Raw genomic sequence first — 19,262 nt, forward strand, 5'->3', positions numbered from 1 at the left:
GGCTCCTAATAGGCTGTTATAGTTAAATACAGTGGATGGACAGAACAAGCAGACATTGGCTTTCTCCTCTGACAGTCACTGTTGTGGCTGCAAGCAGGATTCTGCCTCTGGCCACAAGAGAATTTTTTTTTGCCACATCACCAAGTATATATATATATATATATATATATATATATGGGAGGGGGGCCCCATACAGTTTTTTGCTATGGGGCCCCATGAATCCTAGCTACGCCCCTGCCAGGCAGCTATTGGACATTGTATGTGGGCATGTTTCCACCTCTGAAGATGTTCCCATTCCCCACTCATCTGTGGAATTTTTTAGCAGAGATGTCACAGGAAGGAAAAGGAGTGCCACAGAGCAGAAGGAGTGGAGCACTGGAGAGCGGAAGAGAAAGTGGTGCGCCACAAAGCAGAAGAGGAGCGCCAGAGAGCAGAAGAGGAAGTGGAGCACTGGAGAGTCGAAGAGGAAAAGGAGCATTGGAGAGCAGAAGAGGAAGAGGAGCATCAGAGAGCATAAGTGGAGAATCAGAGAGCAGAAGAGGAAGAGGAGCACCAGAGAGCAGAAGAGGAAGAGGAGCACCAGAGAGCAGAAAAGAAAGAGGTAGAACCTTATCTGCGCTCTGGATAATCCCTTAAAATAAAGGAGTTGGCATCATAAACACTTTTAAAAGAAATGTTTCTTCTAAAACTGATTAACATTTTGCTAAAGTAATCTGAGAAGAATAATGCAATTGTATTTACCTGTTGGAAAGAAGCTTCTATCAAGTTTGCAGGAAACATATTTCTAGAATTCAGAGGAAAAAACAAAGAACTAATAAGCATGAGGATTCACAAACAAGTAACAACAAATACATTCATTGTTCCACACATCTATGGTTCTCAGGAAAATGTTGTCATCCATTCTAATGTGGCTGTGCACATTAGATGAGATCATTAGACCATTCATGAATATAGAATTGTCCAAACTCCACCCAACAGCAGGTGTCACAGAAAAGATAAGTCAGTCGTGTGGAATCTCACCACCCCAGATCTTTGTCTTCTCAGATAATCAGCCACCAAAGGACACACTACAAACCTAGTGATCGGCCAACAATGTAATATGTATGGTATTATCCCAACTCTCTCCCTATGTCCAAGAGCAGTATCTTGCCATTATTGCCATATGATTTTTTTTGCTGTACCTATGTCAGTATTAGAGATGAGCAAATCGCTGATGTCAAGAAAGTGAAGCACTTTGTTTGATCAGCACTCCTCTCATTAGCCCACAGCCTTTCAGCGATGTGCCCTGTCAGTCATCATAGCTGGGAATAGGTCTCTGAGCCATCAATGTAATCCACCAGCCCTGACTAAGAGATCTCTCACTAGATGAAAACCTTATATTTATCCCTATTAAACATCATTTAACATTTCAATTTCTCTGCCCCAGCCTTCAACTTTCTTAGATCCCTCTACATTGTGATTTTACCCTCCTCATTATCTTACAGACCTTAGTATCACCTGAGAAACACTGACATTTTATTCTGTATTTACATTTATGTAACTGTAACCCAAAAGTACTGAAGTATTTTCCATAAAAAACAACAATGATGATACTACTACTACTACTACTACTACTACTACTACTACTACTACTACTACTACTACCACTACTACTAACACTACTACTACTACTAATGATATTACTACTGCTAATAATAATAGTCTTGCCATGGGCAGAAATGTCTGACAGCGTGATGTTTGTTGCATTGTAATGTCCAGTGGTATAGATGCTTGTTTTGTCACCTTGACTCCCTCATCTACCCCAAAATGGTATCAATAAAATGGCTCATCCCACAAAAATCTTTGGAAAGTGTACAAATTAGCTGCATTCTAAGGCTATGGTCACACAACATATATTTTGCAATCGGCAACAATGGCCGTACTTTTTACGAAAATATACGTTGCCTTGTCTTCTATGGAATCCCGGACGGAGCGTATACACATAGGGGGACATGTATCATCGGGCGTACAGGGGTTTTTCGGCGGAAAGTGCCGATTTGCACATTATTTTATTTGCAAATGGCCAATTTGCGAATAAAATATTCGCGAATCGTCACTTTCCGCCGGGTACGCCGGGGGGGCGGGGAGAGGGTGTGAAGGGGGCGGAACGGAGGGCGCGGACTCAGAGTCCACGTGATTCACCATCCGTTCTGCCAAAAGATATGCCGAAAACCTACTCCAGTCCTCGGCTGTGCGCACCGGAGCGCACAGGATTTATGTAGAGGCAGTCCGCCTCTACATAAATCTCTGTAGCGCCGGAGATGCGGGGACATTTATAAGTCCGGCATAAAAAAACGCTGGACTTAATAAATGTCCCCCATAGTGTACACTCCAGCCAGGATCTCTTGTGGCACGATATTCAGTGAATAGTGGCCGCAGAAAACCCTGTGCACACTGTGGAGCGAGCGGCTCCTCCGCAGGCTCCATAGTGTGCAGTGGGGAGTTCCGATGCAGGCGCACAGGGATGAGCCTGCATCAGAACTTTGTGGCCCTATAGATCATCCAGCTGGTACTGCAGTACCGGCCAGGATGATCTTTTCAGAGAACAGCCGTTCCGTGACCTGGCCGTGTCACGGAACGGCTGGTCTCTTACGTAGTCTGCACATGGCCTAAGGGTGCATTCACATGTACAGGATTCGCAGCAGATTTGATGGTGCAGATTTGATGCTGTGTTCAGTTCTTTCGATCAAACCTGCTGTGGATCTGCAGCATAAAACCTGCTATGATACGGTGTGGGTGAAGCTACCCTTAATGTAAAACTTACAGCAGGTTAGAAGAATGTAACCTGCTGTTCTGTTCCCATAGGGTCGGAGACGCTGAGAAGGAAGGTCGTTCTCTTACAATCATCCTTAGTGCCATTTTCCAGAAAACATATTAATGTTGTTAGGCATCTTTATGAATATTCAGGTGGAGTGGCTCTGGATGTTCACCCCTACATGACGCTTGTTGGTTGGAGGTGGGCTGGTTGGTGCACCAAGGACTGTAGTTCCGCCCCAGTGTAATGAACCACCAAATTAGAATTTTTATAATACACAGGATTTCATGGTACAGTTATATGGTATGAAATGGTACGGTTATATGGTATGTTGCCATAAAACTTATGTTTCACCAATCCTCAGTCCCATTAAAAATTGAAGTAAGGTGAAGGTCAATCATGTTAGCAACACTAAGGAACATATATGGTATATTTTATATGGGGATAAATTCTCAAATACATAGGAACCAGTCCTAAAGATGGTCATACATAAAGGAGGTGTCCAATCAGTTGGAAAAGGGAAACTTCAAGTGGTAACTTCATAGGAAATCTTCTATGCCTGGAAGAAATACCATATAGTGACAAATACACATCATTAAAAGGTAAGGCAATAACACGACCTCCGAAACCCCAATAGAGGCTAGAGAAGAAATAAATACCAAACACATAATACAAAGCTAATATTCGCATTCAGTCCTGAAGGAAACACGGTACTTAGTTGGTAAATCCATTGAATTCCCTCCCCTCAATCCAACAGACCTGAAGGGTCACACTCATTAAAGGGTTTTCATGCGACCTTATAGATGTAGCTGTGCTGAATCAGCTGATGCCCTCCTTTTTTCAGTTGCCTGCTTTCCAGGATCTTTGTTGTTATCCAGATATGCAAATGAGGTCTGTTGGTGCACTGGAAATGAGTCCAGTGCACCTAGTGCATGGGTCTCCCCCAGGTGATGGAAGCCTTCTCCTCTCTCTCTGTCCTGCCTTTAGTTTCCTCCCCAGCCTGTCTCTGCGGTCTGATCTTGGGCGCCATCACAAGAGAGGGGTATGAGTCTGTCCCTCCTTCAGTTTCCTGTCGGTCTCTGCAGTCTGATCTTGAGTGCCATCGTCAGAGAGGGGTTTGAGCCTGTCCCTCCTTCAATTTCTTGTCCGTCCCTGCAGTCTGATCTTGAGCGCCATCATTAAAGAGGGGTATGAGCCTGTCCCTCCTTCAGTTTCCTGTCCGTATCTGAGGTCTGATCTTGAGCGCCATCATCAGGGAGGGGTATGAGTCTGTCCCACCTTCATTTTCCTGCGCAGCCCCTCCTGGCTCTGCAGTTTGATCTCAAGTACCGTCATCAGAGCAGGGTATGAGTCTGTCCCTGCTTCAGTTTCCTGTCCGGCCTGGATCTGCAGTCTGATCCTGAGTGCTGTCATCAGATTAGGGTATGAGCCTGCGCAGTAGGTCAGGCCACCGAGGAAGGCTGGGCAGGAAACTAAAAGTGGGACAGAGAGGGAAGAGGTGTGCATGGGGGTAGGGAAGATATCTATGCACAGGGGGCAGGGGACCACCCTCAGAGCACCAACAGACCTCATTTGCATATCTTGATAATGGCAAAGATCTCAGGAACCAGGTGACAGATTTAAAAAAAAGACAGCATCAGCTGATTCATCGCAGCTGCACCTGTAAGGTTGTATGTAAAGCCTTTTATTGTAACTAAAGTGGTACATTCGATTTAAACTGCCGGGATGGTTGTGATCTTAGAAGTGTCTTCTTGTTTCTTCCAACGCAGGAGCCAGAAGCAGCTATCTCTGTAAGCTAAGTTCTTTTATATTGCTATTTGTGAGCGAGTTTTTTATCTAAAGTGTGTTTTTGTCTCAAGTGTGGGGTTTTAATATTCTGGGACTTTAGAGTCAGGAAATTTAGAGGAGAACTAATTGTTTATTTGTTTGCTTTTGAACAAATTGTTTGTTTTGTTTGCTTTTGTTGTTTGTTTTTTTGCTGGACCTGATCTTCACCAATAGGCCAGACAGAATATCAAAAATAGAGGTGTGGGGGGGGGGGGGAGGGGTCACCTAGGTAATAGTTACCATAACACAGTAAGTTTTCAATTATCTTTTAATAAAATGATTAGTAGAGGGGCTACAAAAACATTAAATTTCAGGAAGGCTAATTTCCAAAAACTAAGAGAGGACCTTGAGGACAAAGACTGGGACACTGCCTTCAGAAATAAAAGTACACAAGAGAAATGGGACATATTTAAGAGCATCCCGGTTAAATTGTGTGAACGGCACATACCATATGGGGAAAAAAAGTAGTAGAAATAGGAGAAAACCAATGTGGCTAACTACAGCTGTAAGGGGTGCAATAAATGATAAGAAAAAAGCATTCAGACTTCCAAAACAAGAAGGTAGTGGGGAAGCATTGAGCAACTATAGACAGAAGAACAGAATGTGTAAAAAACAAATAAAAGAAGCAAAAATTGCAACAGAAAGAGGGATAGCCACAGAAAGTAAAACAGATCCCAAAATGTTCTTCACCTATATAAATAACAAAAGATTTAAAACCGAAAATGTTGGTCCCCTCAGAAATAATCTGGGTGTAATGGTGGAGGAGGAAGAGGAAAAGGCCAATCTACTAAATACATTTTTCTCTACTGTATTCACAGAGGAGAATCCCATAACAGACAACATGACTAGGGATAATGTAAGTCCTCCCATAAATCTCACCTGCCTAACACAACAAGAAGTGGGGCAACGCTTAAAAACATTAAAATCCATAAGTCACAGGGCCCAGAAGGTATTCATCCTAGAGTTTTGCAAGAATTAAGTACTGTGTTAGACAGACCATTAGTCCTAATATTTAAAGATTCTATAATGACAGGGATTGTTCCACAGGACTGGCGCATAGCTAATGTGGTACCAATATTCGAGAAGGGGTCAAAGAGTGATCCTGGAAACTATAGGCCTGTTAGTCTAACATCTATAGTGGGTAAAGTATTTGAGGGGTTTGTAAGAGATGCTATACTGGAGTATCTTAATGAAAATAATCTTATAATGGAGCACCAGCATGGATTTATGAGGGATCGATCCTGTCAGACTAATCTGATCGGCTTCTATGAAGAGGTAAGTTATAGACTGGACCTGGGGGAGGCTGTGGATGTTGTGACTAGGGGAAAACATATGCAAATGGGTAAGTAACAGGTTGAGTCATAGAAAACAGAGGGTGGTCATTGATGGAACATATTCAAATTGGGTTTTAGTTACTAGTGGGGTACCACAGGGGTCAGTGTTGAGTCCACTTCTTTTTAATATTTTTAATAATGATCTTGTAGAGGGGCTACAGAGTAGAATCTCCATTTTTGCAGATGATACTAAACTGGGTAAAGTAATCACCACAGAGGAGGATAATATATTACAGAGGGATTTGGAGAAGCTGGAGGCTTGGGCGGTGAAATGGCAAATAAAGTTTAATGTGGATAAATGTAAGGTTATGCATTTGGGCCGTAGAAATAATAAGTACAGTTATGTGCTAAATAATAAAACACTGGGTAAAACTGCTTCCGAAAAAGACCTGGAAGTATTGGTGGACAGTAAACTCAACTTTAGTGATCAGCGCCAGGCAGCAGCTGCCAAGGCTAATAAAATAATGGGATGCATCAAAAGAGGCATAGATGCTAAAGATGAGAACATAGCTTTCCCTCTTTATAAATCACTGCTCAGACCACATATGGAATACTGTGTACAGTTTTAGGCACCGGTATGTAAGAAGGACACAGCTGAACTGGAGCAGGTGCAAAGGAGGGCAACAAAGGTCATTAAGGGAATGGGTGGGTTACGGTACCAGGACAGGTTATCAAACTTTGGGTGTTTTACACTAGAAAAAAGACATCTTAGGGGCGATCTGATCACAATGTACAAATATATGAATGGACAGTATAGAGATCTTTGTAGTGGTCTTTTTACTCTTAGGTCTATAGCCATGACAAGGGGGCATCCTCTACGTACGAGGGGTAAGACTGTGGAACTCTCTGCCACATGATGTTGTCATGGCCAATTCATCAAATAAGTTCATGGGAGGCCTGGATGCTTTTCTTGAAAAATATAATGTTACAAGTTATGGGTATTAGATTTCTGGTGATACGTTGATCCAGGGATTATTCTGATTGCTATTGGAGTCGGGAAGGAATTTTCACCCTGTGATGGGGCAGTTGTCATCTGCCTCAAAAGGGTTTTTGCCTTCCCCTGGATTAACACAGTAGGGTTTTCTTTTTTTTTTTTTTTTTTTTTTAACCTTTTTTACTATGTTACTATGTTTTATGCTGCTTGGATGCCTAACACTCGGTCACAGAGTCTGTAGCCAACTTATTGTGTGACCTACAAAAATTAGACTGCAGGAACAGGTAGCACATAGATTAGACTTTAGGAACAAGTATAGCAGGTAACATCATCCATTATGTTACAAGTATAACTCTGAACATGAGAAGATAATAAATCTCAGCCCACTGACCTTTCTTCTATGTAGCCCTGTAAGTACCAGTGTCCCTCGCACTCAATTTAGCTCTGTTATAAGCTTTCTGTATGTAACGATCATCAGAGACTCTTTCACAGGAACTATAGCACAAGAATGATTCCTCATGGTCTTCACTTACAGATAGACATTCATGCAGCAGACTCAGTAGCGAAATTAGAGGCCGCTACTGGGCCTACACTGGCAGGGGGCCCACTGAGGTTTCAGATGGTTAATGCTGTCTGCATGACCTAGGTAAGGCAGATTGTGGGGTAAGGAAGTAACCCATTATCATCAATAACCCTCTTACCTTAGAAGTTCCCTCTCCCAATAAAAGGACACCATGCTGAGTGACATTGGAAAATACTGGCCACAGCAGCCTCTTTATTAAATAGTAAACATAAATACTCTGTAAACATTGTTACCATAGCAACTTTATAATTACATTCATAAACTTTTTGTAAACATGTGTAAACCTATAACAATAGCCTTAATTCCCAGGGGAGGTGACAGATGGCCCAAACCGAGCAGTACAAATGTAAACTATAATCCCCAGTCGCACCACGCCAGCTCGGGACTTACAAATATGCCATGTACTGCTGTAATGCCAAAAAGAGGGGTTCCCCATTACTTTAAATGGGCCCCCGAACCACCTCACTCAGGGCCATTGGTGACCACCCCTCTGCAGGCTGCCACGACATGACTGCAGGAGAGATGATATCCGTTTTTCCTTTTTTCCCCCAACCCCTAAAGAACCCACACACAGACAAGGGTTAAGTGGTATAAAAAGGCCACGGCTTTTATTATAAACAACCATAATTTTACATTTTCAAAATAGATTCTGTAATAAAAAACATCTTATTACTTTGTAAACATCCTAGTGCAAATTGTAACTTGCTACATAAAGTTCAGAGAGGGGGGTCCCCCGAAGGCACCCATCCATCAACAACCAGTACTCGGTCTGGACCTTGCCCACAGTCGTAACACACCAGGCCTGCGGACACCCATCTTCCAGACCTACATAACTCTTCCTGGGAACCCTGTCCAACAGGAATTTTCTTTTAAACTTCAAGCCACCGTTATATTATTATTACCACTTCTTCCTCCATTGCCTTCTAGGACCCCACCTCCCCTCCATTCCTTAAAGTGTCACTGTCGTGAAAATTTTTTTTGCAGAAATCAATAGTCCAGGCGATTTTAAGAAACTTTGTAATTGGGTTTATTATCCGAAAAATGCATTTTTATCATGAAAAAGTAGTTTGAAGCTCTCCCCCCTGTCTTCATTGTTCTCCTATGGAGAGAGCTAGACAAAAGACCAAAACAGGACAACAAAGAGTTAATCTACAAATATCTCACCCGTTATCTTCTTGGACAGTCACCAGTGATCTGTCTGAGCTCGGATTACAGCTGTCACCCAGCTCCTTGCCTGTAATCCTCTGTTATCTGCTTTCTGCTGCCGGCTAACTCCCTCCTTCCTCCTCCCCCCTCCCCTCTCCCTAGAACAGACAGGGGACGTCTCCTGCAACAAGTCACAATTTTCAGATTTTTCAGAGTGGATGAAAAAGAGGAAGGAGGGGGGGACCTGGGAAAAGGCTTTTTACATGCAGATAATGGCAGATTTGGCTAATAAACCCAATTACAAAGTTTCTTAAAATCGCCTGGACTATTGATTTCTGCAAAAAAAAAAATACGACAGTGACTCTTTAAACTGCCGCCGTGACAAAGCAATAACTCCAGCACCCAAATAAAGGGCGGGCGGGACAACTTCTCACTCCCAGCACCAGGCTAGACTGACTCGCCCACGTGATGCTAACTTTTATACTAGCCCCCCTTCTGACCAGCTATAACTCCACCTCCCCACTCCTACCCCTCCCCTAGTCATGGGCCCCTCCCTTTACCCTTTGGCTGAACTCCCGGGGCCTTACTATTCAAGCAACTCAAGCCCCATTCCACCGACCAAGCAATAGGGCGGGCGGGCTGTCTCTGGTCGGACGCGTGGAGACTGAGGTAAACCCTCTCCCCCTCTACCCCCCTGTACCCTCTACCCCCCTGCTAACCATTCCCCCCCACGCTCCTACTCACTCTTCTATTGGCCCATTTACACTACACCACGCTACCTTACTGGCCAGTAATCACTAACCTCCAACTACCAAACTTCAGCCTAACCTAACTACTTAACCCCTTACTGCCCCCCCGTCATGTACAGGCTGCACTAGGCTGCCCCCGTTTTGCCCTCCCTGTCTTAGCACATGTGTGTAGTGGGCCCCCAAGATGGCAACAGCACCCGGCAATATCGGGCCCCCTGCTCCTGGGGGCCTACTTAGCCGTTGGATGCTGAGCCTGGCCAGGGCTGGTTCTTATTCCCAGCTACCTTCCTCCTGCAGCTGCTGCTGCTCTTCTGCTGGCCCCTCCTCTCCTCCACTGTCATGCAGAGCCTTTTATGAGGAGAAGGGAGGGGGATGACAGCAGCTAGAGGGATTCTGCCTGTTTATGACTGCCAGGGACAGTAAAGAAGTCCAGCAGTGAGTAAGCACTATTAGGCTGGGTTCACACTGCGTTTTTGCAATCCATTTTTTGCAAAAAACAGATGAAAAACTGATGAAAAAAAATGGATGCATTTGTGTGCATCCGTTTTGATCCGTTTTTCCATTGACTTCCATTGTAAAAAAAAAACGGATCAAAACGGATCCGTTTTTTTTAACAGACACAAAAATAGTGTCAGCTACGTTTTTGCGTCCGTCAAAAAAAACGGATCCGTTTTGATCCTTTTTTTTTACAATGGAAGTCAATGGAAAAACGGATCAAAACGGATGCACACAAAAGCGGATTGCAAAAACACAGTGTGAACCCAGCCTTAATGTGTCTGTTAGGGTGCTGAGTGCTAGAAGTTGTCAGGTACAGAGTGAGGACTGTATGAGAAGAGCAACCCCCCCCCCACACACACACACACACACACATACACCACTACCAGCAGTAGCTATACACTCAGCGGCCACTTTATTAGGTACACCATGCTAGTAACGGGTTGGACTCCCTTTTGCCTTCAGAACTGCCTCAATTCTTCGTGGCATAGATACAACAAGGTGCTGGAAGCATTCCTCAGAGATTTTGGTCCATATTGACATGATGGCATCACACAGTTGCCGCAGATTTGTCGGCTGCACATCCATGATGCGAATCTCCCGTTCCACCACATCCCAAAGATGCTCTATTGGATTGAGATCTGGTGGCTGTGGAGGCCATTTGAGTACAGTGAACTCATTGTCATGTTCAAGAAACCAGTCTGAGATGATTCTAGCTTTATGACATGGCGCATTATCCTGCTGAAAGTAGCCATCAGATGTTGGGTACATTGTGGTCATAAAGGGATGGACATGGTCAGCAACAATACTCAGGTAGGCTGTGGCGTTGCAACGATGCTCAATTGGTACCAAGGGGCCCAAAGAGTGCCAAGAAAATATTCCCCACACCATGACACCACCACCACCAGCCTGAACCGTTGATACACGGCAGGATGGATCCATGCTTTCATGTTGTTGACGCCAAATTCTGACCCTAGCATCCGAATGTCGCAGCAGAAGTCGAGACTCATCAGACCAGGCAACGTTTTTCCAATCTTCTACTGTCCAATTTCGATGAGCTTGTGCAAATTGTAGCCTCAGTTTCCTGTTCTTAGCTGAAAGGAGTGGCACCCGGTGTGGTCTTCTGCTGCTGTAGCCCATCTGCCTCAAAGTTCGACGTACTGTGCGTTCAGAGATGCTCTTCTGCCTACCTTGGTTGTAACGGTTGGCTATTTGAGTCACTGTTGCCTTTCTATCAGCTCGAACCAGTCTGCCCATTCTCCTCTGACCTCTGGCATCAACAAGGCATTTCCGCCCACAGAACTGCCGCTCACTGGATGTTTTTCTTTTTCGGACCATTCTCTGTAAACCCTAGAGATGGTTGTGCGTGAAAATCCCAGTAGATCAGCAGTTTCTGAAATACTCAGACCAGCCCTTCTGGCACCAACAACCATGCCACGTTCAAAGGCACTCAAATCACCTTTCTTCCCCATACTGATACTCGGTTTGAACTGCAGGAGATTGTCTTGACCATGTCTACATGCCTAAATGCACTGAGTTGCCGCCATGTGATTGGCTGATTAGAAATTAAGTGGTAACGTGCAGTTGGACAGGTGTACCTAATAAAGTGGCCGGTGAGTATATATATATATATATATATATATATATATATATACAGCAGTGACCAGTAGGAACCACATATCTACATACACCATATATATATATATATATATACACTGGGGTAGATTTATGAAACATGGCGTAAAGTGAATCTGGCTCAGTTGCCCCTAGCAACCAATCAGATTCCACCTTTCATTTTCCAAAGAGTCTGTGAGGAATGAAAAGTACAATCTGATTGGTTGCTAGGGGCAACTGAGCCAGTTTCACTTTACACCATGTTTGATATATATATATATATATATATATATACAGTAGCGTAGCCACCGTGGTCGCAGCAGTCGTGGCTGCGGGCCGCCGCCCCCCATCCCCCCCCCCCCCCCGCCACAGCACTAACCACCAAAACCACCACCCCCCACCCCCACACACCAGGGAGCTCAGTGTGTGGCTACTTCCGGCACAGGGAGCGATGCGCTCGCTGACCCGGAAGTAACACCCTCGGTGCACACAGCTCCCTGGTGCGTGTGCTGCCCGGGAATCTTTGGGACACCCCCAGGGAGCTGAGCATCAGCCAGAGAAGAAGAGGTTAAGAGAGCCACGACGGGGGAGCGTGTTGTTAGGTAAGTTGTGTTTTTTTGTTGTTAGTTTTTGTCTGCTTTGCACAGTGGGACAACATAAGGGGGCCCTCTACAAGGGGGCGAGGGCATGTATAAGGGGACCATCTACGGGGGGGGGGAGCGCGTGTATAAGGGGACCATCTACAAGGGGGGGTATGTATAAGGGGACCATCTACAAGGGGGGGCATGTATAAGGGGACCATCTACAAGGGGGACATGTATATGGGGACCATCTACAAGGGGGGCATGTATAAGGGGACCATCTGCAAGGGAGGCATGTATAAGGGGACCATCTACAAGGGGGGACATGTATAAGGGGACCATCTACAAGGGGGGGCATGTATAGGGGAACCATCTACAAGGGGGGCATGTATAAGGGGACAACATAAAGTGGGGACATGTATAAGGGGACAACATAAGGGAGGCAACATAAGGAGGTATGTATAAGGTGACAGCACAGGGGGGGACATCTACAAGGGGGGGCAACAAGGGGGCATGTATAGGGGGATGGGGGGTGCATGTATAAGGGGAAAACTCAGGGCATCTATAAGGGGGGACAACAGAGGGGGACATCTAAAAGGGGGGGCAACACAGGGGCCATCTAAAAGGGGGGCGGAGGAGGACAACACAGGGGGCATCTGTAAGGGGGACTACACAGAGGGGGCCATCTATAAGGGAAAATACACAGAGGGGGGGCATCTATAAGGAGGACTACACGGAGGGCATATACTATAAAAGATACACAGAGGGGACCATATACTGTAAGGGTGATCACAAGGGTGAGTCATGGCTACCCACTAAATAAGGGCACAAAGGGGCCAATACAGATGTGCAGTTTGTAGAGAGATGAGGATGGTGAGGAGCCTAATATGTCTGGCAGATTTTGAGGATTTGTGGCTTGGAGAAGTTCTAGTGGCCCAGGGCAGATGGAGAAGATGAAAAGGTAAGAACTCCAATCAGAGAAGACCTCCCTTGTGAGTCACCTGATGTAACTGCACTGTAATGTATATGGTGTATAGAGCTGTGTAGAGCTGGGGCTACCTCTATATGACTGTATGAGGTGATAGTGATCTTTGTACAGTGGAATATTCAGTAGCAGCAGTGGTGTTAGTCAGTATGTGGTGGTATTAGTCAGTATGTGGTGGTGTTAGTTAGGATGTGGTGGTGTTAGTCAGCATCTGGTGGTGTTAGGATGTGTGAGGTGTTACTCAGTATGTGGCAGGGTTATTTGTTACTTGTAATCTGGTACTGTGTTTTATTGGATTTAGTATTCTGGATTTGGTCACAATATGGTGGTGATGGTAGGGGTTGTGGTGTGGTAGTGATATTTGTCACTTGTATACTGGTATTATTGGTAATATTGGTCAGTAATAGTATGGTGGTAATATGTATGGTGATATTTCCTTCCAATATACTGGTATTATTAGTAATAACGGTCTTGGTCTATCTATCTAGAAAAACACAATGCACGCAGCACTCATGAACAGTGAAGCATGCTGGGTGCCTGTGGTCCCACCTTGATCCACAGGTGTCTATATAGGTAAATACAAAAGCAACTGCAGCACTCCCGACTTGGTGAAAAAAAAACCCTTGTTGTCGTAATTTATTCCATACAAAAACACACGGTGAAAATCAGCTGATTTTCAATGTGTGCTTTTGTATTGAATAAATTATCTATCTATCTATCTATCTATCTATAGCATCGCTTAGTTGAGGAAGGGGGGGCCCAAGTTTACCTCTTGCACCATGGCCCAAGGGACATTAGCTACACCCCTGTGTGTATATATATATATATATATATATATATATATATATATATATAGCAGTGACCAGCAGGAGCCATATATATATACAGCTCAGACCAGCCATACTGACGTCTCCCGCCTCCGGCCCCCATCACAGGCCACACACAGGTCCACAGGGAGCAGCGGAGGCGGCAGAGCTCCAGCACCAGGTAAAACACCAGCTATCCAGGGTACTTGCTGCTGACCTCAGCCAGGGAAAAACTCAGCCATTAGGAGAGACTACTGCACCCACCATTTCTATGCAAGTGACATGGGATCTGTCTTTTTCACTGATTTTCATGAGAAAAACATGGATCCCAGAGTTCTATGGGGGAATAGGTGCCGTGATCACACTCCGGGTTTTGACATGTCCTATTTTTTCACAGATCAGATTGCGGATCCATGAAAAAAGAAACGTGTGAATAACACAATAGAAAGCAATGACTTAACAGGACGTGTGAATTAGTCCCAAATGTATCTCACCTGTACCCCAACAGTGCCACTTACAATGAGTTCAGCTCCCTTTCATGGGATGCATGGATCATGTTGCAGCGGGGGTAAGGTATCTTTATGCAGAGGTGTAGCTAGGCTCTCCTGCACCCGGGGGAAAGATTCAATTTGCCCCCCCCCCCCCTTGTGTGCACAGCAAGCACAGGGGGGCCCATGTTGTCCCTTCACTGCTGGCATATAACATATATATATATTTTTTTTTAATGAAGTTTAGATACGCGATTTACTAAGTACCTGGAATGTTTTAATGAAGAATGATTATCAGGCAGCTCTGGGCTCAATCAGCATTTTTCCCATTTAAAATTTGGTCCCTAAGTACCTTAACAGAGGCGCCTTTGTCTCTGCTCCCTGCTGTCTGTACTTGAGGAGGCGCCGTTGTCTCCACTCCCTGCTGTCTGTACCTGAGGAGGCGCCGTTGTCTCCGCTCCCTGCTGTCTGTACCTGAGGAGGCGCCGTTGTCTCTGCTCCCTGCTGTCTGTACCTGTGAATTAGGAGGCGATGCTTCCTGATCTATCTCCAGTGTGACACCCAGTGTAATGTGATTCTATGGTGCCGAGTTGATCGAACCTCGGGAAATCCAAGGTTTGATCGAACTCAAACATTCACGAACCTGACGCATTTGATTGCTGATGCCTTCCCGGTCCGTGGGGAAGGAGGAGAGTGCCTGGGTACCTATTACCTAGGCTGAATCCCAGAATTCCAGGTGGTACTCGGGCACTCTCCTCCTTCCCCACGGACCAGGCAGGCATCAGCAATCTAACATCTACTCTGATCCCTAGCCTTCTTCCTCATGCAGCATCCATACTCTTTCAGAGGCCATGCTAACTTGTGTCCCTTTATAGAGCTCCTACCATGCTGAATGCTCTCCCTCCCTCTAGTGCTTAGCCCTTGCCACATTTACACAAGCGCCCCACACACATTTGACCCTCTTGCTGTACCCGCTCCATCATGTAGTTGCAATTACAGGTATCTATACACCTTACGCTAAAGTCAGTTAAAGGGGTAGGAGGTTGATCGAACCTCGGGAAATCCAAGGTTTGATCAAACTCAAACATTCACGAACCTGACGCATTTGATTGCTGATGCCTTCCGGGTCCGTGGGGAAGGAGGAGAGTGCCTGGGTACCTATTACCTCGGCTGAATCCCAGAATTCCAGGTGGTACTCGGGCACTCTCCTCCTTCCCCACGGACCAGGCAGGCATCAGCAATCTAATGCGGCAGGTTTGTGAATGTTAGAGTTCGATCGAACCTAGGATTTCCCGAGGTTCGATCATATAATAATGTACAACCAGACCAGACCCCTAAATGTCACCCCCCATCCCAGACTGGTGTCACACTGTACCCCCCCTGCCCCCCTCCCCACTCCAGACTGGGCACCCTTCACCCCCCTCCCCAGACTGTGCACCTTTTATTGTCCTCCCCTTCCCACAAGGTACCTGTATTTTCTTTCTTCCTCCTCCATAGTGCAGTGTACATACAGGACCTGCGGTGACATCATAGTCACATGTCAAGGTCCTTCACCATCTACACAGTAACTTTTCTGTACTGTCTCCTGGCTGCTGTTTAACCGTGATTTGCACAAAATCTCGGTTAAAACGCAGCGATTTCACGCAAATTATAGCTAAACAGCAGCCAGGAGACAGTACAGTATGGAAAATACCTCTTTTGATCAAGTTAAAATCGTCTCCTGTCTCCCCACACGGACAGAGGGCAGGAGGCTTCCAGGCTGCCTCATCCACTTTGATCCTTCTCTCTCCCCTCCCTACGGCCCTGCTTAATGGGTCACTCTTGTGGGTCATAAAGCCAAAAGCCCACCACATGTACTCTGATCCCTAGCCTTCTTCCTCATGCAGCATCCATACTCTTTCAGAGGCCATGCTAACTTGTGTCCCTTTATAGAGCTCCTACCATGCTGAATGCTCTCCCTCCCTCTAGTGCTTAGCCCTTGCCACATTTACACAAGCGCCCCACACACATTTGACCCTCTTGCTGTACCCGCTCCATCATGTAGTTGCAATTGCAGGTATCTATACACCTTACGCTAAAGTCAGTTAAAGGGATAGGAAATGAATATCTAGCAGCTCATCACATGTCTTGGATTGCACATACATGTATGATCACAACCAGCTGACCCCTTTTAATATTTTAAAGCTTACCTATACTGCTATTATTTTTAGGCAGAGATCATCTAAAAGGGTTCTCCAGAATTAAAAAAAAAACAACATAGTTGCTATCCTCCAAAAACAGCGCCACCCCCTGCTCTTAGGTTGTGTGTGGTATTAGAACTTGGTTCCGGAAGGCAATAAGGAAATTATACGGATTACCGTTCTGTCTCTCAAAGAGATTTCCTTTATGGCATTCTCCACTTTCCCCAACTCTCCCCGATAACTTAGACTATACGGAGTGGAAAAATGCAAACATTTCCTTTATAGGAGATCTACTAGATAATATATCAGGCCCCTACTTAACATGGGATACTATCCATACAAAATTTAAACTTCCCTCCTCTCATCTCCCACAATATAATTCATTATTAGCATTTTTTACCTCTAGAGTAAAAGGTGTTGCAGAAGCAGAGAGTGACAATGAATTCGATAACCTCTTTCTGACACCTGCAATTCCTAATTCTTTGTCACATACTTACAGAGAACTTAGATCATATACTCAAAAAAACTTAGCCCAACAAATATTTCAACACAAATGGTCCTCAACAATCCAGTCTTCAGATTTAACACCAAAATTTTTAAGAGGATCCTATTTCTGATGTTATCTCTGCTTTGAAAGAAATATTTCATTGGGAACTCTTATATAATACGTTCTAAAGAAAGGTCAACAAAGTCATTTATGTCTAAATGGAACCACTTCAAACTTCTTAATCTCTATTTTCTTCTCATAAGAAACTTTAGTATACCATATTGAAAGTATTAGTATATTACTGACATTTACGTTTTGTTCGAGATGAATTTTTTGTTATTGTTTTATTTGTATTTCTTGAAAATACTTTGTTACTAAATGTGTATATATGTGTGTATATATATATATATATATATATATCTGTGTGTGTATATGTGTATGTATATGTGTGTGTATATATGTATTGATATGATAAAAAAAGAAAATAGGCATTCTTATACTATATATTATAATAAACATACTCCTGTAGTCGCCTGCGTGCGACATCTTTTTGTCAGATAATATTGACTATTATATGTATGTTTCCTGTTTTTGACAATGCCGTCAATAAAATATCTTTAGAAAAAAAGAAAAAAAAAAAGAACTGAAAAGAAATTCAGTCGAGCTGAGTTGCAATACCTTATTCACTGTAAGTAATTTAGAAGAATTTATTATTCGGAAAACCCTTGTCACCTGCTGAGTTTCCCTATGGGTAACATTGGTGGGGGCCCACTCAGACTCACTTGCATCCCCCCCCCCAAGGGTGAACCCCTAGCTACGCCCCTGAACAGACTATTCATTAACCAGAATTATAAAACCTCAGATCAACTCTATATAAAGATCAGGAAACCTTAGAATCAGCTCAACCAAGTATCAGCAGACAAATTGTAATGCTTTAATGCTTTCGAGAATTAGGGCCAGTTCACACGGAGTAAAAGAGATGGAACTCTCCACTGCCAAATGCCACCAGGCTCTGTGTCATACAAGCTGTCTATGGGAGGGCGTGCGCGCCTCTCCGCTCTTAGAATTGACATGTCCGTCGCAGAATTCCGCCTCTTTTACTCCGTGTGAACTGGCCATTAGAGGAGTTATGGCGAACATGGGAAAGCAGATCAAGGGTATGAAAGCCAAAAAGAGATATAAGATTCCCAATCCCAGAGGGTATGTAAGGGAAAATGTGCGAGCAATGCATGAATACCCCTTCCCCCTCTATGGCATCACTTACATCGGCAGGGATTGAATCCAAAACATCATCTGTATGATTTAGGCGTCATCTTTCTCAAAGATGTAAAAAAGGAAAACAGGAAAGTTTAAATGGCCCTCCATATAGATGGTGGGAAGAGAGGTGACAATAATGCTGAGTGATCCACATAAAAGGTCACTGATGCTTGGGAGGAGGCATTGCTTTAACCTTTCTCCTGTTTCCAGAATTGGTCATTTAACAACCATCAAAGATCTCCAGTTATTTGTGAGAAAACTAGTTTGTAAGAAAATGTTTCCTAAAATACATCTAAGGTAATTTGCATGGGAAGAAGCAGAGATGTTAAATTTAGGGGGGATCCAGCATTATAGAAACATGCCCTCTTAAAAGAAATTCCAAGTCAAAAGGCATCAAAAATAAAATAATCCAAAAAGTTTATTTCCCAAGTTTCTATACAATGTTTCGATCTAAATGGTCTTTTCCAAGTATACAATTTTGGTCAAAACATTGTATTAGAACTTGGAAAAATAAACTTGTGGACTATTCTACTTTAGATGCCTAAAGACTTGGATTTCTTAGATATACTAGTCCACTAAACTGGGATTGTGAACACTAGCGTGCGTCCTATCTACCTATTAAAGCCTATAGATCATTTGGTGCTGCTGGACACGTGTGTTTGTACAATTAGTTGCAACCAAAATTCTCTAGGAAACATATAACCGACAATTGGACAAAGATGTGCAATTGAGGAATTTCTGGCTATGAAGGATATAGAGATCAAAAGATCGGAAAAGGGTGGAAGCATGGTGCTCCCAAAATTGATATATAAGTTGATGTTCGCTACCCAATATTCGAAGTCCTTCCTTCATATGTAAAGCTCTTACCGATGTCTTACATTGACTGGAATATATCCAATTACTACAGAGCATGCATAACATGTACATCTACGTCAATACATCACATATATGGCGGTAAAAATGTTTACCGAAATGACAGGTCTGGATATATCCTTTAGGCTA

General features: G+C 44.1%; 1 protein-coding gene across 2 annotated transcripts in view; it reads right to left on the bottom strand.

Moving 5' to 3' along the window:
• LOC138797559 (excitatory amino acid transporter 5-like) overlaps nt 1–19,262 on the bottom strand; it is a 160,893-nt gene that overhangs the window by 67,868 nt on the left and 73,763 nt on the right. For both annotated transcript variants that reach the window (XM_069977878.1, XM_069977879.1), the window contains exon 4: nt 742–784. In XM_069977878.1, the coding sequence (XP_069833979.1) occupies nt 742–784 (43 nt within the window). The remainder of the gene's footprint in view (nt 1–741; nt 785–19,262) is intronic.

This window comes from Dendropsophus ebraccatus, chromosome 7 (assembly GCF_027789765.1).
Source record: "Dendropsophus ebraccatus isolate aDenEbr1 chromosome 7, aDenEbr1.pat, whole genome shotgun sequence".
Lineage (NCBI taxonomy): Eukaryota > Metazoa > Chordata > Amphibia > Anura > Hylidae > Dendropsophus > Dendropsophus ebraccatus.